General features: G+C 35.7%; 1 protein-coding gene across 2 annotated transcripts in view; it reads right to left on the bottom strand.

Moving 5' to 3' along the window:
• The window catches only part of TRIM55 (tripartite motif containing 55), a 67106-nt gene that overhangs the window by 8961 nt on the left and 30600 nt on the right, over positions 1–27545 (bottom strand). The window contains exons 5-9 of one of the 2 annotated variants that reach the window (XM_074278797.1): positions 22211–22444; positions 21807–21829; positions 21580–21704; positions 17612–17814; positions 14689–14982 (exon numbers count right to left, since the gene is read on the bottom strand). In XM_074278797.1, coding sequence (XP_074134898.1) covers positions 14689–14982; positions 17612–17814; positions 21580–21704; positions 21807–21829; positions 22211–22444 — 879 coding nt within the window. The remainder of the gene's footprint in view (positions 1–14688; positions 14983–17611; positions 17815–21579; positions 21705–21806; positions 21830–22210; positions 22445–27545) is intronic. The other variant, XM_074278798.1, reaches the window with a different exon arrangement.

The raw sequence follows: 27545 nt of genomic DNA, 5'->3' as shown, positions 1-27545 counted from the left end.
AGATACCTGATCTGTAGTAGGCACTGATTAGTTGACAAACTTTTTGATAATAACCATCTTCAATAGCTAGGTTGGTCCTCAGATAACAGATGCCCCTGTCCCTGACTCAAGTCTTATCCACCACTCCTAAAAATTGAACTCTCATTTCCCTCCTTTTTTCCCATATCATCTCCTTTTTCTAATTTTCTTATTTCAATAATCTGGTCAAAGAATTGGGACAGAAGATAGTCTGTCATGTGAGGGACAACAAGTAGACTAATTTGACTGAATTATAGTAATGTGTTATTTGGTGGTCCAAGTTTAAGACAGTTCCAAATCAAGCAGTCTGTATCTCAGAGAAAACAGGAATTTACAGAAGCTTATTGAGCAGAGGTGTGACATGATGAGAACTATATTTTAGTAATATTGCTTTGACAGTTGAGTGGAGGACCAAAGAGAGGAGAACCTTGAAGCAGGCAAGAGAAGTAGGAGGCCATTACAATAATCTAGACCAGAGAAGATAATGACCTCGGCTAATAGCTAATGTTTATATAATATTTTTATGTTTGCCAAGTGCTTGACCAGATTTTCCCTTCTACCAAGGCTGGAGTATAGTGCCTCCTCCCCTCTGTTAACAGAGATGTTAGAATTTGATTTATCTTTCAGGTTCAAGGTCACCAACCACTAGCAGAAGAGTGAGCTGTTAGATTTTCACTTGAGGGGAAGCAATTTGCTATCTCTTAAAGGATGGATTTTAGAGAGAAAAGATTTGAGGCAGAGGTACCAACTAGGAGACTATTGCAATAATGTAGGCTATAGGTGATGAGGGCCTGAACTATGTATGGTAGCAAAAATAGGAGTGCAAGAAAGAGACTGAAATGTTATAGAAACAATATTTGACTTATATTTTACTCTCTACTTTTATCTATTTATATCATGTAATAATAATAAGTAATAAACATAATAATAATAAGTAACATATAGAGAGCGCTTAGTATATTCCAGGTACTATGATAAACACTTTGCGATTATTATTTCATTTAATCCCCACAATGACCCTGGGAGGTAGGTGCTATAATTAGTCCCATTTTACACTTGAGAAAACTGAGGCAAACAGAGATGAAGTTTTTTGTCTGAAATCACACAAGTAGTAAGAATCTACAGTCAAATTTGAACTCAGGTCCTCCTGACTTCAGATTTGGCATTCTGTCACTACAACACCTACCTTCCATATGTGTGTATATGTGTACATGTCATCTCCTTGGCTAAAACGTGAGTTTCTAGAGAGCAGCAACTGTTCAGTTTTGTCTTTGTGCCCAACAATTAATCCTCAGGGACTGGCAATCTATCAATCAATCAACCAATCTGGCCAACCAGCAAATATCCATTAAGCAACTTCTATGTGCTAATCACTTCCATTGGTGCTGATTAGGAAGGATGCTGCTGCAATAATCTGACCCTGATATGTTATGATGGAATTTTTAAAATTTTTCTTTTATTTGATTTTATTATACTATTCCTTCATTTTGGCTAACTGAAGTTTGTTTCCTATTAATATTAACATTTGGCTTCACCTGACCAAAACTTGATTTATGGGATGATAATATTAAAAGAAGACCTTTTTTATGTTCCTCAGATAAGAAGGTAAAGAAGAGTTTTGAGCTTCCCAAGGTGATTTAGCTCACTCTTTATGATTCAGATTTTTCTGGGTCCAAGATTTCTGGTTACCTTTGTGCCATGTATATCTTTTCTTCTCAATCATCCCCATTGTGAACCCTCTAAATATAGTTTAATCTATAATGTGACAGTTTATGTATGAAGTATGTTTAATACTATTTCCTTCAGGGATACATGAAATCATGATTCTGATTACCTTAGTTTCTTCAATTTTAGTCGAAGGAAGCATAGATAATCAATCTGTTTGACTAGGTTTATGTAACCTATTGTTATGGCTTATATTATTGATTTAATTTCTTCTGTAAATGAAAACTAATCTCTGGTTGAGGTTTATTTTTCTACCTCCTGAATATGTGCTTGAGAATTATAAAACCTAGATTTCTATGTCTAGAATTCCAGTGTTGTGGTAGATTTATTTGGCAGCAATAACCTAGCACATGAGCCCAAAACCTTGTGAGAACCATATAGTAGGTACTTAAATACGTTTGTTTGATTGACTGATCAATTGCTATAACTTGTAGATCTGGCACTCTGTTTCAAATAACATTTGGGAATCCAGAATGGATAATGAGTCTATATAACTCAGTTAAATAAAATATTTTCTTCACAGATGGGGGGGGGCAGCGAGGTGGTACAATGGATAGAGCACTGAACATGGAAACAAGATGATTCTTCATGAGTTCGAATGCAATTTCAGACACTTATTAGCTATGTGACACTGGGAAAGTCATATAACTCTATCTCAGTTTCTTCATCTGTAAAATGAGCTGGAGAAGGGATTGTGACTGAAATGAATGAACAATGAAACCTAATTGAACTAAAATGGAAAAATCCACTGTTAGTCAAAGTATTACCTACTGTGTTTTTTTGGGTTTTTTTAAGCTGAATTTTATAGCCAGCAGAGACCTTATTGGATGATCTAGTTTAACATCCTTAGTTTACAAATAAGAAATGGAGGCCTAGAGAAATAAAATCATTCCCAGAAAACTAAACAAAATTAGTGGCTTGGCAGAGTCAAGACAAGGACCTAGATTTTCTGGTTTTAACCCAGGGCTCCTTCTATTGTATATCACACTGTTACTCATAAAATCAAATGCTGAAAACAGGTGCAAATAGGAATGTCTGGACATTTTTAGATCTCTTGTAAGAAAGCCTGGTCAGTGGCCTGGTCCCCCACTTAACATTCCTGAGCATTGGATCACGAATTCTAGATCAGAGGAAAAAAATGCAACTAGAGGGCACAGTGGGAAACTCAGTGGATGAAAGGCAGTCTGTGACTCATCTCCAAGTGGAGGAGCTGGGTCCTGCCAAACGATGTAAGAGAGCTCTGATGGCCATGTTTGTCACCCAGGAGCAAGCTCAGGCACGATGGCTTAAGTAACTGAAGTATGTTAGGAATGGGACATCCCACTGTGAAAATACCGGCCCTATGAATGGAGAAAAACAAATCAACACAGCCATTTACCTAACAGGCCCCCAAAGGGAAACAGTTTACTGATAAGCCAATTATATCAAGAGGATACTATTTCTTCTGAGATCATAAAATGTCCAGGAAGGAAGTGACCTTGGATGTCATCAAGGGCTCTGTTGATTAATTTTGCTGAAATGCCCATTCCTAAATCCTTGTCCCCACATTTTCTTTATTTTTTCCTTCCTTTTTTTGTCCTTTCTTCTCTCCCTTTCTTCTTTCCTTCCTTCCTTTCTTCCTTCTTTTTTTATCTTTCTCTTTTCCTCATTCAATCCCTTTTTTCTTTCTCCCTTTCTTCTTTCCTTCTTTCCTTTTTTCTTCCTTCCTTCTTTCTTCTTTCCCTTTATTTGTTTCTTTCTTTTTTTTCCTTTCTTTTCCTTCCTTCCTTCCTTTCCTCTTTATTCTTTGTTACAGGGTATGACTCTCTCCACAGGGGAAGAGGTAGGATATGCTTGGAAAAGGTGAAGAAAAATAAATGAAATATTTTTCTTAATGCAAAGAAGTTATCAAATCTAATCTTTTTTTCAGATAAGAAATCTAAGGCTCAGAAACAAAAAGTAACTTTTCTAAAGTCACATAGCAAGTAACTTGAAGTCAAGTTTTCTCATGCCAGATTCAGGGCTTGAAGTTGCAGGAAGTAGTGGATGGAGCTCTAAATTTAAATTTTTAAAAGCTAGGGTTCAAATCCCTCCTTTGACACTAGCTGTGCTTCCCTAGCCATGTAGCTCTATGCCACATGTAGATGAAGAAAGTAAAGCCCAGAGAGATGAATTAATTTCCTAATGGTTACTTGGGGTATTATTACCAATAGCAGGATCTGGATTTTAGTCCAGGTTTAATCACCCCAAATCTAAAGCTTTTTCTTTTTAATGCCAAATTTGTTTTTCTATGCCAGTATATTATGTATAATATACTATTATATAGTATATATATTATATGATGTATAGTATATTATAAATCAGATTTTAAAATATAATTGTGAAATGCTAATTCAATAAAATTTTAATAATTTGATATAGAAGTTAATTTATGGTTTTCTAACTTAATTATGGCCCTTGGGAATTCCTTCCTATATGAGTTTAACACTACTATTCTCCATCATTTCTTTCAAGAGCCATGATAAGACTTAAGTAGGTGATATTTTTGCACTGGTCAGGAGAAAAGTGCTCCAAAATGGGATATAATGACCACCCCTCTGAGATGAAGTTAGAGTAGCTGGTATTGGAAATCACCAGGGCAATGGGAATGGGTGAATGGAGAAATAGAAGCACCACCTTACTACACATAGCTTACAGCCATGAATTCAAAATTGTTTTGCCCCAGATAAGATAAAATGTGGTCATTGCCCATGGCATGCTTTATATAATCCCATAAATGGAAGCTCTATTTTTATTGTTCAGTCCTTTTCAGTCATGTTTGACTCTTCATGACCAAATTTGGGTTTTCTTGGCAAAGATGCTGGAATGGTTTGCCATTTCCAACCTCAGTTTATTTTACAGATGAGAAATAGAGGTGAATAGGGGTTAAATGATTGTCCAGGGTCACACAGCTAACAAATATCTGAGGACAGATTGGAACTCATGAAGATGACTCTTCCTGACTCCAGGGTCTACTGCCCCACTCACTGATTTTCTACTGTAATGAAATATTTCTATGAAATATATATGAGTATAGGCTAACAGCCCAAACCCTAATGGGGCCTGAGCACAGGCCTTTCACCTGTCCAGATTTGTGACTGGCCCCTACTATTCTAAAAAATAACACATGTGGCCACTGTGAATTTGAAGGGAAAATATAAACTATAACCCTAGGAAAACCAAGGCACCTCTTTCTCTTTAAGAATGATATTCCTTCTCCCCCACCAAGTAGCAGAGAACCCAAAAGATGTCAAAAGTAAACAGGACTAGTTCTCAGAAGCAAAATCACTTACAGACCAATTCATCACAGGTAGACAAATTCCTATAATCTAATATAATCCAGTGCCCAGGGCACACTGCCTGACACATAGTAAGTACTGAATAAAGATTTGTTGACTAACTGACTGACTGGGTCTTGAGGATCCAAATATATATGTTTTTAATCTACACAGTCTCTCTACTCTTAAAGAACTTATTTTGCCACCCTTTAAAAGAATCTGTACAATTGCTAGAGGCTGAGATTTGTTTTTCAAGGTTTCTGATGTTGGACCAGTTTGGATCATAGATCAACTAGATCATAAGAGTCATTATGATTTTATTACAGACTTATCAGGACAGGTGAAGTCAGCACATTCATTCCTTTTCTTCAATTCCATATTAATCATTTTTTAAGTTATATGAACACAATGGATAATACAATGTGGTTTACAAATAGATCATTGGCTCTTCACAACAACCTGAGAGGCATGTACTATTATTATTCCCATTTTATGGTTAGGGATACTGAGGCAGAGGTTCAGTGACTTACTTAGAGTCACACAGAATCTCAGACAAAATTTGAACTTAGTTCTCCCCGATTCCAGGCTTCATTTTCTGTCTACTGAACTACCTAGCTGCCTCAACTAAATAACTCCTCAATTACTGAGATTCATGAGTTCCAACAGTAATATCTACAGCATACCCACCTTTAATAACTAGCACAGGTTAAAAGCAAACTAATAAAAACTTTGGAAACATGGGAAGCAAGACTAACATTAGCTATTTAATTACAATACCACAAATATCTCTGGTTTATGGTTCTCTTGGTATGGGAGAGCTAAAAATGTAATTTGTTAGGGGAAATTAATCCAGAACCTGTATAACATTTTTGTAGAACTGATTTTTTTTTTTTTCCTTCCTATTTAAGGGGCTAGCTACACTTGCTTTCCTATTATTACTGTATTTATTTAGGCTTCTGGCTGACTTTGTGAACTGTGGTCTGCTGTGACACTTATCATTGGCTTTTTGGCTTCTTAGTAAAATTCAAGAATCAACAAGTATTAGAATATGACTCCCCAGAGGGTAAAAGGAATCAAAAATATGTAGCCTTAAAACACAAATGAATCACATTAGCTGCAGTGGTCTCATTATTTTCCTATTTAGAGCTAACCTGGTCATTCACATTGTTTAGTGAAACTGTGAACTAAAATACAAAGATATTTGCCTTTTTGCACTCTTACCATCCACAACTTCCTGTTCTTTTAAATGTGAAATTGAGAATGCGGCAGGCCAGTAGAGCATGGATCTGTTGTCCCTTTATTTTTGTCATAATAGAATTCTAGCACATCTCCCAGCATAAGGGAGGTAATGATTTATAAGCTTGGTAAGACTTAATTTGTGAAACACAATGTGCTCTCTCTGTGGTCGAGATTTATGTTTGAAAATAATTTGACATCCTGAATCCCTCAATTAAATTGAGAGAACACAGTTTAATTCTCATTCATTTCTATTTGTTTTGGAAAATTAAATATACCGTTTCAAAGAACATAGGAAGCATTCATACTCATGGGAAATCAGGCACTAGAATAACACCATGCTCTTTGTTCCCTCTTATTTTTTTTTTTAATGCTCCATAATAACTTTGAAATTAAACCAGCTCAGGAAATATGAGTGGTTGCACCTCTAGCCTTTGACATCTTTTACCTCTAGTTCTCTCTAGAGGAATCTGGAGTTTACCTTTGATCAAGAAACAGGAAAGGTTATTTCCATCCCAAGGGCCATTTGAATGAAAATAGTTTTATTCTCTATATGTAACACCTGAGGGAAAGATAATTCAACTGCCTTCTATGACCAGCTGAAACTTTTATGGATTGCTCTGTTTATCAGCTCTATAAATGGAAAACTTATTCAATCTTCACCATAAAAGTAGGTGACTGAAGGAAAGCAGTAAGGGAAATTCCATAATATCTTAAGTTTAAGAAACTTATCTGTTTGTTAGGTATAAGGAAAGAGGCCTAGGAAGGAATCTTTGGTTCTTATTAAGACTTTGATGTCTTTTTATTTTTAACTGCTAAAGTCCTCCCTTTAAAGTCATCCATCATATCTTTTATGATTTTAATTGATATCTTTTGTTTTTATATCATTTTTATTTCTGAATACTCCTTCTCTATTCCCTAAGTAATCCTATGCTTAAAAAAAAAAAAGAAAAAAGTGAAAGAAAAGGAAGCAATTCAGCAAAACTAATCAACACACAAACCAAGTCAATCATTTGAGATTTTTTTCCCCAATACTACAAATGATAGACAGTGAAAAGAAAAAGAGATGAACACTGATATTCCATTAAGTCACTAATGCAAAGTCATCCATTCACTGAATAAATATTCAATAGATATTAATTGAATTTATTTTATAGCTGGTGATAAGAAAGCTCTGATAATAAATACATTTAATGGAATTTAGATTAAGGCCATTCTGGAGATCATAACTGGGGCAAGGTGGGAGAATTTTATTTTTTTTCTAATTGCCCTTACATCAGCCTAAAATAAGGCCCCCTGGTCTAAACACCTGTTTGTAAGATTACTACAGTGTGAAATGCTTTGTAAATACCAAGATTAGATAGACATCTATGAAGGAATTAGTGAATGTTTAGGAAACAAAAATCTATTTAAGATACTTAAGATGAGAAGCATACTTGAAGGTGGCAAGATGTATTCTTCCTCTCTCAGGAGTGCAAAAGAAGATGAAAGAACTCCCATTAGAATTGATTAAGACTGACTTCAGAGGAAGGACAGGAAATCAAAAGACAAAAAAGGAAGGGAAGGCATTTTGTACATAGGCAAGAGTATGGGCCAAGACATGGATGGAAAAGTTGGGTGGGAGGGAGAAAAGCCATTTTGCTTCACAGGGAAAGCATCATTAGCAATGTTACTCTTAGTACCTTTATCCAGGATCTAATCCATCAATCTTCCACAATAAAATATTACCAGGCAAAAATCAAAGTCATAATTTTGTTTTATCCCCATCAAAGGTTACCCATCTATTATTATGGGTATAATTTGGATACAATTCTATTTTTAACCACTTTCAGCCTAAATAAATGTGATACACAATATGGACACAGAATTACTTAAACTAAGACCTTCTTTAAAATTGAGGGATTTTTGTTCTTGTTCCTGCAAATCCAACTTCCAGTGAATTATGTTATCTTGACCACCTGTTGTTCTACTGATGATCAAGTTGTCAACTGACAAAAACGGTTGATTGCAGAGCTTTAGGTACAGCTATCTTTCCAAAATTAAAGTTTGAATGGCACCTCTCTCCTTCTTGTTAATAGCTGCACTGTGAGAAAACCATGTCCACATGGGATTTGGTCAGAACAGCTGCTGGATTAATCCAGCAGCTGCCATGAATAGGAAAGAATCTCCATAGAAATATTTGTTTTGCTTCCTTGAGAGCTCAGCTGCCATTCCATTGTGAGACCTTTGAAAAGTCATCTTACCTCTTTGGGTTGAACTTCTCTTATCTGTAAAACGAGGGGGCTGAATCCACCAAGTTCCTTTCAGTCCTAAAATTCTGTGGTCTAATACAGCTGCTTTATTTTTCAGCTGAGGAAAATGAAGCAAAGAGAGGCTAAGTAATCTTCCCAAGGTCATATGGCAATTAATGGCAAATAAGGACTAGAGGCCCCATCTAGTGGTCTTGATATCATGCTCTCTATATTCTTTTAAAAAACAAGAAGTCAATGATCCATTGATCCAATATATAAGGATCCATTAAAGAGGGCTAACAAAAATCCCCAATGTCAGATCAACAAGCAGTTCCAGGAAGCAGAAGCCCACTATTACTTCTTTCCATCTCAGAAAAAAATATAAATCCCCCTAAAGATCACATTGAAAAGCCCCTATACCCTCTAAACATCATTCACTGTTCATTGGCATTTGCAGGATTTAAAGAAACAAAATCAGAAATCAGTGTGATTTGAGATTTAGATACAGGTGGAAGGACCATTTTTTAAAAAATGAGTTGGTAGTATTTCTAAAAGTGGATAGAATGAAATAGTATAAGGCTACCCTCTAAGAAGACCTCCTGAAGAAATCAATAAACTAGAGGTATTATTATATTAGGGCTAAAATCTGAATCTATAATTACATTGGAATTAGGAGCTTCCAGTGAGGATCTCCCTCCACTGGTACAACTCAGTATCTTCTCTGCAAAAATAGTCTTAGACAGTTGCCAGGAGGGCTGAAGAATTAAGTGATTGATTTGCCCAGAGACCCATAGCCAGTTGAAAATGTAGCTTCAAAGACTTTGCTTTCCAAGGGCAGCAAACATGAATCTTTTGTATGTTTTTGGTTGAGTTTCTTATAGCTATCTTAGCAAGTCCTTTGACATCTCATCTCTTCCTCCTACTCCCAATTCTAATGAGCTCTTTTCTCCACAGCTCTTCTGCCTGTTCTAGGAAAAGATGTAACATTTCAGGTTTGTTTGTTTGTTTGTTTTTTTAATCAGTAAGTATATAAAATTGTTATTTCCATCCAAATCTTTTTCAACTGACACAGCAAACAACTGCTATTATCTAGGTGAGTGGAAATTTCAAGGTCAACTCTCCAAGGATTCATAAATTTAATACTCCTTTATCAAACAAAGACATTAAGTAATAGACTTTTTGTGCTCCCTCCACACTATTTCAGGAGAAATGAAGGAATTGCAGGGTCTGCACCACCTAGCCAGTATAAGTGGACCCATCGTGCAATTCACAGAATCACAGTCAATTGAAACTAGTAGGAAGACCAACTAGTCTAAGCATTTCACTTTACATATGAGGAAACTGAGAACAGGCAGTTTCAGAAATTCAAAGCAATGAATTTCGGAATATGTCCTAAGGACAAGTAACCAATAACATTTATTCATTTCAATGTGCCCCAAGTTTTAAAGGTTAACCCCGAACTGAATTTAAACTTTCCTGTGATATATTCTTTTTCTGTAGAACAGAGGAAGTTAAATATTAATGTGCCTTTGGTAAAATGCAAATACATTTCACTAATGATAGAGAAACCAGACATTTGGGGGCTTTTTTCCCTCATCAGTTGCAAGCTCAGTAGAATCAAATAAATCTTTTTATCTAGTTTTCTACACAAAGGAATTAGAAAAAGCAGGTGGTTTTTATAGCTTGGATATAGGGATTGCATTAGAAAGGATACCATTTGGATGTAGAAAAACCATAATGGGATTTCACCAAGTGAATAAATATGAGGAAATTCCCAAGCGGGAAAAAGTGCTGATTGTCTGATAGGTTGGCATATAAGGGATTGAGCATGAAATAAGTCACAGAATAAAGTTTCCAGCAGAAACTGAGGCTCTTAGCTAAGGGAGAGACATCACTTAGTTATATGAGAGGACCCAAACAAAGAAGATGACAAAAGAAATATGACATATTAGAAGACATTTAGGAAATATGTTTAACTGGACAAAAAGAAAGGAGTAAAGAGTCAAAAAAAGGAGAAAAAGGCAGGTTTATAAAGAGGTAAATAGAAATTTTGTTTTTAATCCTCAATATACTGAATTGGGGGCACCTTTAAGCTTTCAAATTATAGGAATAGTTTAGTGTTAAATTTTGAGGTATCTAGAGGCTGATTGGATCCTGGTCTAAAAAAACATTGTGATTATGATTATTATTGTTATATTGAGATTTCAGCATCTGAAGAACTGGATGGGGAAAAAACTCCCATTAAATTGTGGGATGCCTCAGTCATCAAATTAATTGACAAATAGTCAATCCTCTCTAAAAATTGATGCCTACCTGCATTTTCCATATTGGTTGACTGACTACTTAACACTGATTCATTGGGTTTTATGGATCTGGGCCAATGGAAAATTGTCAAAGTTACTTTATCATTCCTACTTGAGCTTTTTCTTCCCACCCTATTCTATTCCCCTCCCAAAAAAGCTCTCTCCTGCACAATGTAAATCCTGGTTTTCAACTATAATGAACATGCATTTTCCTCTGCCTTCTTTACCTTTCAATTCTCCTACCGCAATTCCAACGAACAGACATATGAATTTTAGCATATATGAAATGGGATAAATGAATGGGAAGCCACAAAGCTCAACATTCCCTCTGCAGCCTCAGACACATTTGGCAAAAATTATGGTGGCGCCCGCCCACTCCCTTGACACTCAGAACACAGGCTGAACTCTTAGCCAATCATTCAGATCCATAAATAAGCTGTAAAATAGAATCCTTTCTTCCTCCTCATTAACCCCCACTAAGCTCACGGTCAATGCAGGTTCCCATTCTTTTCTATTTGATGAATGGCTAGAAAAGGAGGCAGCAAAGTGGTGATAATCAGAGCACAAGATTTGGAATCAGGAAGACCTGCATTCAAATCTGACCACAGGTACTTATTAACTATTTAACTGTGGGCAAGTCACTTAACCTTTGTCTGCCTGAGTTTCTTTTTCTGTAAAATGGGACAAAAACAGCACCTACCTCCTCCAGTTGTAAAAATCAAATGAGAATATTTGTAAAGCACTTTGTAAAGCTATATAAATGCAAATTATACTTATCATTAAGAAGAGATTATCAAACAAGTAACTATATCCCAGACTTGAAGAGTTGCTAACAAGACAGAGTCAAAAAGACTTAGGGTATCACTACAGTTACTTCATTTACTAGGGTACCACTTGGAGGAGAGAAAGCTGCCATCTCTACCATCCCACCATCCCTTACACAGTTTGATGGATCCAAGGCTGAAAGGGGGCTGACAAGCAGGCACTGCCATTGGAAGACAGACAACAGAAAAACTAATGAGATGAAAGAAATTGAATTCTGTGATGGGGAGCTCCCAGACCAGCCAAATGTCAACCAAAGGAAAAGTCAACGAACCAGAAATAGCTGGGACCGCATGTTGCCAGTCACCCTGAAGGCCTTTGGAGGCACAGGCCCATGGAGCTGAGAAGCAGGCTCAGTAGGGTCAGTTACTTACAAGGCTGTCAGACTTAGATTTTTAAAATAGTATTTATTAATATGATAACAATCACCTTAAAGAGAAGTTAAAATAGAAATATACCGGCACCAAAAGAAACCTTCATAAATGAATTAAATTTTTAAAAGCTTGTTAAAAGGATTAAAGCTGGAAAGTAATTTACAAACATTACTTAAGAGCTATTTTTGATTCCCTGATTTTTCTCCTGGTTTTCTTTGGCTGGAAGATAGCCACTTATTCAATAATCCCCTACTTTAAAAAAAAAATGCTTTTTTGCTCATAATTGTTGAGGTACTTCTCCATAGATACCTGCTGCCAACCAGCTCAGATACATCCAGACAATATGTGGATGGGAGATAGGTGCCTCCACTCAAGTTCAAATTTATAGTATCATTGTTGTGCAGCATCTTTTCATTAGAGAGATGGAGGGATGGGGAGAGAAACCCTCAAAATTTAATCCAGGAAAATCTAGATTGTAATGTAGGAAAAAACTATAATCATTACTAGCACTTGAGGTCAGTGAGTACCTTGTCATACCTCAAGAGATTGTTTTGTGTGGAATCGGGCTTCCTAAAACTTTTATATATTTGGTTAGGTTAACTATACTGGATTGCTGAATAATTACCCATCGAGTCATTGTTCTGAGTCAGACCTCGCCCTTTTCCAGGGAGAAGGGAGGTTTCCACCATGCAAGATTAGAAAATGGAGCATTTTTCCTCAGAGAGGGGATGGAGGAGCTTGAGCAGTAGGGAGATTTAGGCAGCAAATATGATCTGACAGCATGATTCTCTTAAGACAATTCAGGTTCCAGGCATGGGATGAAACACACCTATGAGTATCTGGAAGGGGAACATTATGGATAGAAATACTGATAATGTTAGTCAATGATAAATAAAATATGTCCTACCCATCAAGATAAAAATCAAGTATGAATCTGACTCCAGATGTAGTGAAGTATGATAACAAAAGCCAAAAGTGATAGGCAGAGTGCTAACTCCTGTGAGGAAATAAGAAGAATGCTTCACTGTTATGATCAGAAATAACTTTAGTTTTCAACATTGTCTGCAGCAAGAGATTTTAGCCTTTTTAATACCATGGTCGCCTTTGGCAGTTTGGTGAAGCTTAGGGATTTCTTCTTAGAATAATGTTTTTGGGTTTTTTTTTTTTTTTTTCCCTGAGGCTGGAATTAAGTGACTTGCCCAGGGTCACACAGCTAGGAAGTGTTAAGTGTCTGAGACCAAATTTGAACTCAGGTCCTCCTGAATTCAAGGCTGGTGCTCTATCCACTGCGCCATCTAGCTGCCCCCAGAATAATGTTTTTAAATGCACAAAGTTAATTATATGAGATTACAAAAGAAATGAATGACATTTAAATACAATTATCAAAATATTTTTTTTAATTTAAGGCAAGTTCACAGATCCAAGGTTAAGTACAACTAGTCTAGAAGTTGTATTGTAATTTTTATTCAGAACCAATTTTTTGCCTTTAATTAATAAGGATTTATTCAGTAATTACTATGTATTTAATATTGTGAATTCCTCTATTCCTTTCAGAAAACAGGTCCTTCTCCTCCATGTAAATAGAGTTATCACTCTCTTTACATTCACCAAAATGAGTAAGAGCTTGCTCTCAGTACTTACATACAACCACTACAGAAAGTTTTTCAAAAAAACAACAAAAAAATCCATATAGCAAATATTCACTAATTATTTATCTCTTAATTTTTTTGTTTTTGTTTTTGACTCCTAACACAACACTTAGTTATTTTCCTCTTGAAATTTTTAATAGCTTACCTCACCCAGCCTGCAACACGTCTCTTCCTTATACCAATTCTTGCTATTTGGAAAAGATTCTATCTGTTTTTCATAGCCCAGAAGCATGGGCTGTGAAACCCTTCCTATATCAGTGCAACACCAAAACCCACACACCAGGGCAAGAATGCCGATGAGTGTCGACTCTCCATCAGCATTCCTACCTCAGAAGAAGATATGTGGGTATCTTCTGTGAAACGCCATGGCCATGCAAGCATCCAATCCATGACATGGGTTTCAAACACTCATTACACAAAAACAAAATTTTCACATATAACTCTTTAGGAACATAGAGTATCTCTTTAAGAAAAGGGGGCAAAATACATACTGGAACATCATTCTCATCCCCTATCAGGAATCTATGCCCAGGAAAGCACAGGTATAATTAAGTTGAAACTATCTTTGTCTAGCATAGCTGAAACACTACCAAAAGTCATGAATCAGAGGAGTTATTTCCAGTGCAGAATTAAATTTCAATTAATCATGCTTTCTTAGGCCTTGCTGTGAATGACACAAAAGCCAGTGGTTAAGAAAGCTCTGGGAGGACACGGAAAAGGCCATGCAAGGACAAGTGGCCATTCCACATGGGCAACTTGGACAACCAACTGATTGCTACAGACACGGCAGCTCTTCACTGCAGGTTTAACTGCCGGCCAGTGGGCCTGAGTCTTCATACATCCCCCATTGGGAAGCCAGTTGTAAGGGGGCCAGATCAGAATGAAAGGTACTTTTAAAATGTAACCTTGCAATTAATTTTATTTGTAGCTGTTGCTCCATTTTGAAAGCCTTTTGCTTGTCCTATAATACTCTGCTGGGAGCTGGAGGGATGGATGCATAAAGGCATTCAGACACAATGGGGATGGACACTGACCTGAGAAGTAGCTGCAGCTGTACTACTTTCCTTACCACTCACTGCTGCCCTCTCAGTGGATGCCGGGGTGGTTTCTGCTTCTTCTGCCTTCTGCCCACTGGCATCCACAGAAACTGAAGGCCCTACTTGACCCGAAACTTCACTCACTTGGGTGGGAGTTGGGTTGGTGTCTTGCCGTTTGGGGGCCTTATACCAACTAGGATAAAACAAGGGATCCTGGGTTTCCGATGCTGTTGACGGTACTTGAGTTTCAGACTGTGGAGTCTGCTGAGCACCACTTGGCACCACCTCCCCCTTAATTGGGACAAACAAAGTGAAAGTAAAAAAAAAAAAAAAAAAAAAAAAAAAAGGCAATGGGCTTTAATTATTCTGGCTGGCAGCTTCTCATTATGAGCTGATTTGATGAATTTGTTTCAGATCTTCTTTATTCTTTCCCCTTCTCCCAAAAGAGTCACCCAGAAAATCTGTGATTCTTTGCCTTATGCCCCTATACCTTGGATTCTGAAATTTCCATTATTCCAGAGTTAATTGACTGAACCCCTCCTTTCTCTTCTTCTCTCTTGCTACTTGTATATGTTTTATTCAATTGCCTCTGAACAAAATCTACTGGAGGGCAGGGAGGAGCAGGGAGAAGACAAGAAACCCTGAATCAGTGACACTCCTTGTTTTATTCAGTACAAATGAATGAATGAATTGAGAAAAGGAATTTATTAAGTATGTGACGTGCACAGAGAGAGAAAGTTAAAGCTGTCAGCCAAAATGAAGGTGTGTTTTTGTCTGTTTTTACATTTTCTATGGTTTTCAAAAATGCTTTCAATCCTTCCTCTCTAAAACTGAGAATTGATTGTATTAATAAAAAGAAGAAATGCAGTTTCACACACTATTTTTCTATGGAAATAAAGAACTTCCAAAGAATTATGAACAGAGCTTTCTGTTTTCCTATGGACAAAAGATTTAGTCAATCACCTTGTGGAAGTCTAACCTGTTTTACCTAGTTATGCTTCTGCTAGAGCTAAGGGGCCTCTCCTCCTGGAGGTGGAGACAAGGACAGCATTCAAAACTGAAACTTAGCCCAGTCTACAGGGTATGTACAGGACAGTGTGCTTTCTTTCATCTGGAGATGGGGTCCAGGCCTGGGTGATACCTGCTGAGCTAGGGGAGCTGAAATTGAGAGACCTGCTGCTATCACACACACCTCAGTTCTCCCCTGGCCCTGTTGTCTCAGATGAAGATGAGCAAGTTATTTTGTATATATGTCTTGTATGATCATAGTTTGCATATTGTCTTGTTTTACTAGACTGGGAGCTTCTTGAGGGCAGGGACTATTTTTGCTTTTCTTCATATGTCTGGCATTTAGCCCAGTGCTTTTGTCTTTTCCATTGGAAAGTTCAATGCTTCTAGGCAGAACAATGGCAGGCACCTACTCAAATTAATTGTAATCAAGTATACATTATATACATTAATATATCAAATTTTTGCTATGAATGTTCAAACAAAACACTGCTTCCATTTTGTATGTCTTCACTTATCTCCCAATGTTTTAAGCCTTCAACAAGCTCCTATCTCCCTTCCTAGGATGTTTTTCTGTATTCTCAAAAAAATCATTAAAAAGTTCAGACTTGTTCTAACTCAAAAAGCTTATTCATAGCACTAAGACTCTGCCCATGACCGAAATGCTTCTTTCCTTAAAACTATAAGTAATTTTTTAAAATGATGTCTTGTTTAAGCTGTCAAATTAGTATTGGGTTAATTCTTTTTTTTTTAATTTCTTTTTCTGTTTCTCTCTATGGCACCTAGGCTGAAGAGTTGCAACCACTCAGGCCCACTATTAAGCATTTTAGGGATTTTGACCTGCTCCTTTTCTGATCTGGACTGGGTTAATCCTTCTAGAACAGCCTGGTGTCCCCCCCCCCCTGGGGGTTCATGATTTTGGACTTGGTGCAGATATCCAATCAACTTTGATCCTCCTGCAGCTCAGAACCCCTGATTTCAAGCAATCCTCTATCCCCAGAGTCTCCAGAAGCAGGAATTACAGAGGTATGCCGCCATGCCCAGATAGGAGAATTTTTAACAGCTCATGTTCCTTTGATAATTTTGGTAGACATGAATAATTTCAGTTATCTATGATAGGCAAAGAGAGGGCCCACAGGAGCCTCCTCCATTGATGTTTGCATAATGTCTATCAATTTAACAAGTAAAGATCTCATCCACTGAGTGTGTCATGAAGTCAGTACTACTAGGAACATACTAAGTGTGAAACCTAGACAATTGATATCCATAAAACATGTAGAAAACAGCAATAGGCCACACCAGTAGCCTGCTCTTCCTAAGAAAATACTTAAATAATCCAGCTAACAAAACAAATAGTTACAGAGGAAACCAGATTTCATTTATTGCATGTTTGAAAAAGGACAAGAGATGAGATTATACTTCAATCAAAAAGAAGTGAATTAGTATGACTTAGGTAATTTCTTTTTTGCTGGTTGAATTACAAATTGAAGTTTTCAAATAATAATGATTCTCTTAATTCCTGTCTTGACTATAAAGTGAATTTCTATATTTTCACTAATGAACATAATATAGACATGAATCTCTTGGTACCAGTTTTCAGTGATTTTTACATTTTCAGGCGGTTACAAATTATAGCTTATAGGCAAAATGACGATTGACTCAGAAAATGGATTAAATGGATTTGAGGAAATTCCTTGCGGAAATACTGAGCTTATAAAGAGGAAGAAATTCTTTTAATCAAATGACAGCTAAAAATTCTTTCATGACTCATCCTGAAAGCTTTTCTTCCATGTACTGTGTAGGAATACCTGCTACTCATTTTTCTTTGAGTCAGAATAAACTGCTCATATTGCTCAATAATGATCCATCCTTATCTGTCCCACGGGTGAGGAGAACTCTGGCAGAAGCTTACCTGAGTTACAAGCTCCTCTGCAGCAGATGGTGGGGTAGGTGGTAGTTCCACAGATGCAACAGGAAGTGCTTCAGGTATGGACTGGTGCTCAGCATTGGGATGAGGGAGTGGGGATATTATCTCAGGAGTTTCTTCTTCCCCTGATGATTCTGTACAGACATCTTCCAATACTTCTTCAGCCACTTCCTCCTCCTCCTCCTCCTCTGATACATAAAGAAAGCTACTTTTTAATCATTAAAAGTGTCTTCTTCATGAATATAACTACTAAGTAAAGTACAGGCAAAAATAGGTGGTACAGTGGGCAGAGTGGCAAAGTGGACAGAGCATTAGGATTGGGATTCTGTCTTAAACGCTTACTATGTGACCCTGGGTAAGTCAATCAACCATCTCTGAGCCTCAGTTGCCTCATCTGTAAATTGGGGATAATAATAGCATCTATTCACAGGGTTCTTGCAAAAATCAAATGAGATAACATATATAAAGTGCTTTGCAAATTTTAGAGCAGTATAGATATGCTGCCTATTATTTGTACTGTATTTCTTTTATCATTCTTTTAAAAGTAAATATGTAAAACAAATTAGCAATTGGGATCTATTCCATCCAAGTACCAAGAAAAAATAGATTCAGTAATTTTAAAACAATGAATGTTATTTGTTTTTGTTATTACTAAATAATAATAATTATAACTTATGCTGAGCTTACAAACAGCAAGTTTTAAATATTTACTTCATAGGCAGAGAGAATCTTATAGTCATATAATCTAAACTTCTCATTGGGTAGTACAGTGGATAGAATATAGGACTTGGAATCAGGAAAACTTGAGTTCAAATCCCACCTCAGATACTAGTTATATGATCCTAAGAAAGTCACTTAATTTCTCTATGCCTCAGTTTCTCCATTTGTAAATTGGGGGTAATTTAGTATCTATAACAACCTCCCAGGGTTGTTGTGAGGGTGAAATAGATAACACATACAAAGCTCTCTGTAGACTTTAAAGCACTATGTTAATATTAGCTATTAACAATGAGAAAACTGAAAAAAACCCAAAAAGTTATTTATCCAGAGTCACACAGAAAGGTATGGAATTCAAAACCAGACCCCATGACTTCAGATCTATCCCCTCATTTCCAATGTGCAATGTTGCCTTTCCCATAGGTTTTTCTATTCTATTAAAATATGTTGGGTTTTTAAAAAAATCTTTATCTTATGGTTAACTCTCAAAGCTAACTAGAAGTTAACTTGTTTTTGAAGGCAGTTTTATAATTTGATAAGTTTTTAAAAATATAATTATTGTTTTTTAAGGCTCTAAATTAAGATTTTCTGGTTGTTGTTTTTCTCTCTATATTTGAGCCAGTCCAGTATCTCTTTGTTCACATGTATTTGTGTAGGTCTAGAGCCCCCTACAGCTGCTCACTTCCTCTCTGACTCACCTTTCTAATTCCTCAGTAAAGAATCTAATGATGTCTAAGCAGGAAAAATACCAGAGGAGCAACTGTTTAAATGAATTCTTTCATAAAGTAAGAATATTTTAGTAACATGGATAATTGCTCCTTAGTTTATCTGTTTTATAAATTCAGATTTTTAACACTGAGCTAAATTGGAACAAATCTGATCTGGAAAATACCTGAATAGAATCTGGCTACTTTTCTCAGTGAGTAGGCAGGCTTTTAGGCTCTCTGCCATTTCAAATTTCCTTCTATTTACAAGAGATACAGGAGACCTGGTATCCAGGTCAACGTCTGACCCTTGTGCTCTATGCTCTCCTTATAGAGACTCTATAAGATGCAGACATTTGTCACCCAGGCTATCCGGGCCTTGAGTTTGTCCTTTCAACTTATACCCAGGAAAAGTTAGCTCTGATTTCACTTTATTTCTGTGGAGTAAACAAACTGTTTTGTTGCTGTTCATTCATTTCAGTTGCGTCTAATTGGATGCAATGAATTCTTTGTGACCTCTTTTGGGTTTTTCTTAGCAGATATTTGGAGTAATTTGCCATTTCCTTCTCTAACTCATTTGAGGAAACAGAGACCAATGGGGTGAATTAACTTGCCTAGGATAACACAGCAAGTAAATGTCCAAGCTTTCACAATTTGAACTCAGGTCTTCCTGACTACACCCTAGTACTTTATCCACTGTGCCACTTAGCAGCCCTGCAAAAAAAACTGTACCCACTTATAAAAGTATAACAGGCCACCTCTGAATTAAAGGCAGTATAACAGACTAAAGAGGTGGTATATGCTAATGTACACAGTCACCTTTCAAATCAGAAAAGGCTGAGTTTAAGGTCCACCTCTAACATCTAAAATCTCAACATCTCAATGCTCCCAGGTCCCTCTCTAAGACAAAGCAGATGTGATTGCACTGAAAAAAGGATTTTTCTTATTTCAAAGTTCTGTACAAAAATACAATTCCAGGACTTATCCAAATAATACTATTGAAAAAAATACAAACAACATAATTCTCCTAGCCATAAAGTAGAGTCAGGGATACTGGAACCAGTTCAATGCCTTGGGAAAACCAATTATTAAATTTTGAGTGTGAGCATTTATATCTTGGCAATCAGTAAATACTATAAATCAGGTCTTGATTTATTATTTTCTTAATTTTCTAGATTTAAGAAAATGATGGAGAAAATGTTAATAATGAAGATTAAACTTTAAATTTTGTTAAGTATTTTTAAAAGGCTGATTGTTAAAACTTTACCAGCACACCTCCGAGTAAGAAAGACTTACTTCTCCCTCCATCTCCCTCTAATGTGGTACCTAGGAAAATTCCTATGTACACTCGATAGTGTAGCCTATAACTTTGTATTATGTGTGGACAAGACAAACATAACCATTGAACTTGACAATGAGTACCTTTCTCTTCCTTTTTCTTTTCATTCCTATCCTATATAAACATTTGTAATCTCTACCAACACAATCTCTAAATTAGTCCACTGTCCCTAAACTAATCCTTATTCATTTCTTAACTTCCCAAGGCATCTCAGCATCCAATTTGCTTGGAACAAGTAATTCTAAAGAGAACATCCTCTCTTCTTTTAACTGCTGAAGAAAGAGATTTAGTCCTAAAAAGAGATTTCTTTTGATTTTCTAGACTTAAGAAAATGATGAAGAAAATGTTAATAATGCAAATTAAACTTAAAATTATGTCATGCATTTTTAAAAGTCTGATTGTTAAACATTTACCAGCATACTCCAAGTAGAAAGACATCTTCCTTTTTCTCCCTCTAATATTTTCCAAGGCTGGTGAACCATCAGTATGGTAGTTAAAGAAATTCTCTAATGAGAGATTTAATTCTAAAAATATAAGTGTAGTGTAGATTATGTTACCCATCCTAGTATAATGGCAACTGATTTTCCCCAAGTCAAAGGACCTAATGGTTACTTTCTGTATGACCTTAGGCTTTTTTATTTGTAAATCTAGATCTGTGATTGTAGGACCTCTTCTTCCCTAAGCCTATTGCAATAAATTATGTATCATGACTGCTTCATTTTATTATGGGAGGACCTAAACTCTTAGCTTACCCAACCTTTCTCACCTCCTTCCCAATACCACCTGACACTCTGATTTGTGAATTGTCAGTATTTAATTAAATAAACTCTCGACAATTTCCCATCCAGATGCCTTCTCTTTTCTCATTGGTCCTCAAACTAGTACCGAGTGACATTTTATGTGATCATGGATGACGTTTTAAAAATGCTATCGTCATCAGAGGCACTTGACTGTCAACAAAGTATATCATGCTATAAGAGGCCCTATGGTAGACAAAGTCAGAATAACTCTTGTCAACAAGCTGCACGATTCTGCTGTGAAATGAAGCTTCATTTTCAATTATGGTCCCTGTAAAGTTGTCAGGTTCTATTTTGGCAGCAATACTGGAGTGTGACCCTTTACACCCCAACCTCCAGCAGCTTGCACACACCTGCAGTTTAAGACAGCCATTTTTGGTCACCTGGGTGATATACCTTTGTAAAAGTCAATTTCTCTTATTATCTTTTCTTCTCGATTGAGGTTGACTGTAAAATGGTCCATGTTTTCATAGCCTTGTTCTATTTTCTCCATCTGAAATGCCTTGGATGCTTCAGAAATTCTGAAATCAAGACAATGTGGCAGTTGCAATCACTGTTTTGTTATATGGTCTTGGGTAAAAATAGAAAACCTGAACTCTTCATCAAATGAAAAAGTTACTTACTTTTGTAACAGCGTTTTGGCATTCTGTAAAAGCAAAAAAAAAAAGGCTGTTTAATTCTTTCTTTTTGTCAAAGATACTTTGTATCCAGAACTTTAATTCTCTCCACCTCTTAGAATATCAAAGCATAATACATTTGATCAAATTCAAATCACAATCTCTCTTTTTTTTTTTTTCGTTTAAACACTATGACCTTTTAAATACATTTTATTGAGTAACATAATCAGATTAAGAATTAGGCACAGAATGAAATATTTTGTTCTGCTCAAAATTGTTCAATATAATAAGATTGACATAAATATAAAAAAATATGCTGTGAGGGAGAGATATTTTCCCACCCTCTGACTACACAAATAACTTTTTGTATCTAACCTGGCTTTAGATTCTTTGACCACATTGGACCATACCTGTAAGAAGACTGCCATTTCTGGTTCATCCATGAACTGAATTCCTGACTCAACCAACTTAGATACTGTCTCCAGATGATCTGCATACTTTTTAATCAGTGCCCGGACACGCTCCAATTTTTCCTCTTGGCTCCTTGTTATGATTTGTGTCATCTCATTCTTTCTTTCCTCCAGGATGCCATAGAGATAATCAAATTTTTCACATAGTTCCTGTTTCTGTCTTCTGCAACATTCCTATGAGTTGATTGACTCAAATTAGAAAGGTTTTAAAGCGCATCTATTTTTTTTTCTTAGATATGGTTTACAGTTGTTTTATTCAGCAAAAAATGATAAACTAACTGATAAAGCAAAATTACAGAAAAATTATGCATAATGACAAAACATCCCCCAAATGGCTATGAACCTAAATCCTAAAACCTTTCCTAAATCTGTGAAGTCATAAACATTAAGACTCAATTGAAAACAAGTCATTTAGGAAAAGTGCAGTTTGGTCTTCCTTTAATCAGAAACTGAGTACAAATACAACTACATCATTCAAAGCTTAATGACAGATTCATTCCCAGAATGCCTCATTATTGAAGCTCTGGAGGAACTGAGGGCCATCAAAGAGAATGAGCTCAAGAAAGGTGGACTTGGAATTTTTTCTCTGTCTGGGCAGACAGTCTTTATCTTTCCAGAGACCTTCAGTTTCTTTGGCCATAGCTAGCATATTCCTAATAATGGGTCCTGGTATGGAGAATCTTATTGCTTACTGCTATGAGCCATCCTCTCTCCAACTTGGAATATAACACCAAGTCTTGTTTTCCCCTTCAATTACATGTAAAACATTTTAACCTTAGTTTTAAAAAATATTAAGTTCCAAATTCCCTCCACATTGAAAAGGCAAATAATTTGATATTGATTAAACACATGCAAAAAGTCATGTAAAACATTTTCATATTGACCATTTTGTGAAACAAAACACAAAACCAAAAATAAAAGAAAAAGAAAGAAAGCAAAAAAATATATTCTTCAATCTGCATTCAGTCTCTGGAAATAGGAAGCATTTTTCAAGATCTTAGATCATTATAATACTCAGAATAGCTAAGTAATTCACAGTTGATCATCATATAATATTGCTGTTATTGGGAATGATATTCTGCCTACTGCATCTGCATAAATACATATATATCTTCTCAGGTTTTTCTGAAACCATCCTACTCATCACTTCTAAGCACAGTATTATTTCATCAAAATCATGCACCATAACTTGTTCAGCCTTTCTCCAATTGATAGGTATTCCCTCAATTTCCATTTTTTTTGCCATCACAAAATGAGTTTTTATAAATACTATGTATACATAAATGTTTTCCTTCTTCTTTTCTCTTTTTGGAATATAGACTCAGTGGTAATATTGCCCCTGTGGGTTTTGTTCCAAAATGCTTTCTAGAATGATTAGAGCTATTCACAATCCATCAACAATGCATTTATAGCCCAATTTTCCCACATTCCCTCCAACATTTCTCATTTTCCTTCTCTATCATGTCAGCTAGTCTGAAGGTATAAGATGGTACCTCAGAGTTGTTTTATTTAGCATTTGCCTAATAGTGATATAGAGCATTTTAAAAAATAATACTTTTGATAACTTTGATTTCTCTGTCTGAAAACTGCCTATTTATATGCTCTGACCATTTGTCAATTGGGAAATGATTTATATTCTTATAAATTTGATTCAATTCTCTATATGTTTAAGAAATGAGGCTTTTATCAGAGACACTTGGTATAAGTGTCTCATTTCCTACTTTCTTTCTAATTTTGGCTGCATTAATTTGTGAAAATTCTCTTTAATTTAATGTTATTAAAATTGTCCATTTTATATCCCATAATATTCTTTATCTCTTGTTTGGTCATAAATTTTTCCATAGATCTGATAGGCAAAAAAAAAAAAAAAAAAAAATCCAGGTCCCTTAATTTGCTTATGATAACATCCTTTATGTCAAACTATGTATCCATTTTGACTTTGTCTTGGTAAATGATATGAGATGTTGGTCTTTACCTCATTTTTGCCAAACTGTTTTCCAATCTTCCCAGCAATTTTTGTCAAATGTTGATTCTTATCCAGAAAGCTTGGATCTTTGGGTTTGTTAAACACTAGATTACTACAGGTGTTTACTATGATACCACTATAGTGGAATAGATACTATATATTTAATCTATTCCACTGAGCTACCACTCTGTTTCTTAATCACTAAGAGATTTTAAAAAAATGATTACTACTTTAAAATAGTTTGAGATTTTATATTGCTAGATCATCTTCCTTTAAATCCTTTCATTTTTTCATTGATTCTCTTGATATTCTTTACTTTTTGTTATTTTTTCTAGCTTTATAAAATGATTTTTGATAGTTTGAGACATTCAATAAGTAACTTAATTTAGGTAGAATTGTCATTTTATTATACTGGCTCTGCCTACCCATGAGCAATTAACAGTTTTCCAATTGGTCAGACCTGACTTTATTAGCATGAAAACTGTTTTGTAATTGTATTCATAAAGTTCCTGGGTTTGTCTTGGCAAGTAGACTCCCAAATATTTTATATTATCTAGTGTTATTTTAAATGTATATCCCTTTCTATCTCTTCCTGCTAGACTTTGTTGATAATTTATAGAAATGCTGATAGTTTGTGTAGGCTTATTTTATATTCTGGAAATTTGCTAAGGTTGTTTATTATTTCAACTAATTTTTTAGTAGATTCTCTAGGATTCTTTAAGTACGCCATCATAACAGTTGTAAATGATGATAGTTTTTTTTCCTCACTGCTTATTCTAATTCCTTCAATTTCTTTTTCTTCTCTTATTGTTATGACTAGCATTTCTGGTACAACATTGAATAAAAATGGTGATAATGGCCTCTTTACTTCCCCTTGCTCATATTTGGCTGGCAAAGTGCCACCTATTTTTGTGATTACCTAAAAGGACTTTTGGAGAAATTCTTCTTAAAAAATAATTGACTCCCTTCTACTTGGGAACATATAGGTTTTGGTGATAACGTTTGGTATTGTACAGATTTAGTTTTTCATCTTTTATCAAATAATGTGCTGAACAACTAATCTGAAATAAAGAGTATCCTTCTGTCACTATCTTTTCCTTTTTTTCCAGTATAATATAAAGAGGTAGCCCTTCTTATTGCTTAAAACAAATCCCTCTCCATGCACAAGTGATCCCACTCCATTTCAGCTCCTCCAATAAATTTCCCTTTCTATCATCCTCTCTTCCTCATTTATCTTCTCTTCCTGTATGCTGGCTGCTTCCCTATTACATTGCCTGCCTGTTAAAACTACATTCATGTCTCCACCATTCAAAAAATCCTCACTGATCTATTCACCTCTCTGCTAGCTATTATACTGTATTTCTCTTCCTTTTGTGACTTATTGAGAAATCTGTCTGATATTGATGCCTCTACTTCCCTTCCTTTGACTGTTTTCTTAATTCTTTATAGTCTGGCTTCAGACCTCATCATTCAACTGAAACTCCTCTTTCCAAAGTGGTCAATGATTTCATAATTGCTAAATATTTCCTCAATCCTTTTCCTTCTTAACTTCTCTGCATCCTTTGACACACTGTCCATCACCCTTTTCTTGATACTCTCTTTTCTCTAGATTTTAGTAACACTAAAACTCCTGCTTTTCTTCTTCCTTGATATACCCTCAATCTCTTTTGGCTGGAATTTTATCTAGGTCATACCCACAGTAGTGGATGTCTCCCAAAATTCTACCCTGGACCCTCTTCTGTTCTCTAAACGATTTCATTCATCTTATCATGTCTCTTGAATTCAACTATCATCCCTGTGGAGGTAATTCTCAAGTCTGGTTTTCCAGTCCTATCCTCTCTCTGTCCATCTTTTGTCTTTCATATACAACTGCCTCCTAGATATCTCAAACCAGATGTCCTACAGATATCTTAAACTCAATGGGACCCAAACTGGACTCATTATCATTCTTTTCCATATCCTCCCTGCTTACTCATTTCTCAATTATTGTTGAGGTTAAAACACCTCCCAAGTCCCCTGAGCTTTAAATGCTTACATCCTCAATTCCTCACTTTTCCTCACTCTTCTGTCATATGTAATCATTTACCAAGTCCTGTAGTTTCTATCTTTGTAACATCTTTCAGATATGTCCTTATACTCCTCTGACACTGGTACCACCTTGGTGTAGGTCTTCATCGTCTAACTCTTGGACTGCTGCAATAATCTGCTCCCTTCCTTAAGTCTCTCCTCCACTCCACTCCATCTATCACTCAGCTGTCAAATTGGTCTTCCTAAAGTGTCAATCTGACTATGTAACCCTTTTCATTTAATCAATTCTAATGGCTCCCTATTTGTCTCTCTTGACAGTCTCTCTCTCTCATTAACATTCAAAGCTCTTCAGAATATTTGTTATTTTACTAGTAAGAAAACCATTTGTTAATTAACTGAAATTATTGGGAGATTTTATTGTTGCTCTTTGGATAGCTACTAATAAAGTATCATACTCTATTTTTAAAAAAATCTCTATCATGCTTAAAGTGTGGTGGGATGAAGCTGGAAGTGTCATCTTATTTATTTTCAGGATGATTTGAAATGATGCCTTTATCTTTTAGAGGACAGGGATGGATAAATGTTTATAGGTCCTGACTTATCCATATCAAAAGACCTATAACTATCCTCCTTACATGTCTTTGTTTTTTTTTTCTTTTTCTTTCTTTCTTTCTTTCTTTCTTTCTTTCTTTCTTTCTTTCTTTCTTTCTTTCTTTCTTTCTTTCTTTCTTTCTTTCTTTCTTTCTTCCTTCCTTCCTTCCTTCCTTCCTTCCTTCCTTCCTTCCTTCCTTCCTTCCTTCCTTCCTTTCTTTCTTTCTTTCTTTCTTTCTTTCTTTCTTTCTTTCTTTCTTTCTTTCTTTCTTTCTTTCTTTCTTTCTTTCTTTCTTTCTTTCTTTCTTTCTTTCTTTCTTTCTTTCTTTTCTAAACAAATATTGTATAACTTCAGTAGATGTATATGTTAGACAGAATAAGAGAAAGAAAATTTGTTTCCAAAATAAGGAAATGATGGTTCTTCATTTGTGTTTCCAAGCCAGTTCACTTCCAATGAATTCTTAGAAGCCAGCTTAAGTTGCAAGGTAGACTGAATATTAATTTCCAATAGGAGATAACACCAGACATGACAGGGGAAAAAAAGGACTGCATATTCCCTGTGGAGGTGGGTGCAATGTGGAATAGCTTTAACTGGAAGTATCATTTTAACTTTTCACTTGAAGATAGAGGTTCAACCAAGTACTGTGAAAGTTAGTGAATTTAGAACTGACTCCTTTCCTGACTTGTTCA

The sequence above is a fragment of the Sminthopsis crassicaudata genome, chromosome 1 (assembly GCF_048593235.1).
Source record: "Sminthopsis crassicaudata isolate SCR6 chromosome 1, ASM4859323v1, whole genome shotgun sequence".
NCBI classification, from domain to species: domain Eukaryota; kingdom Metazoa; phylum Chordata; class Mammalia; order Dasyuromorphia; family Dasyuridae; genus Sminthopsis; species Sminthopsis crassicaudata.
Note: the sequence above shows the minus strand (reverse complement) of the source record. Positions and strands in the feature narration are given on the sequence as shown.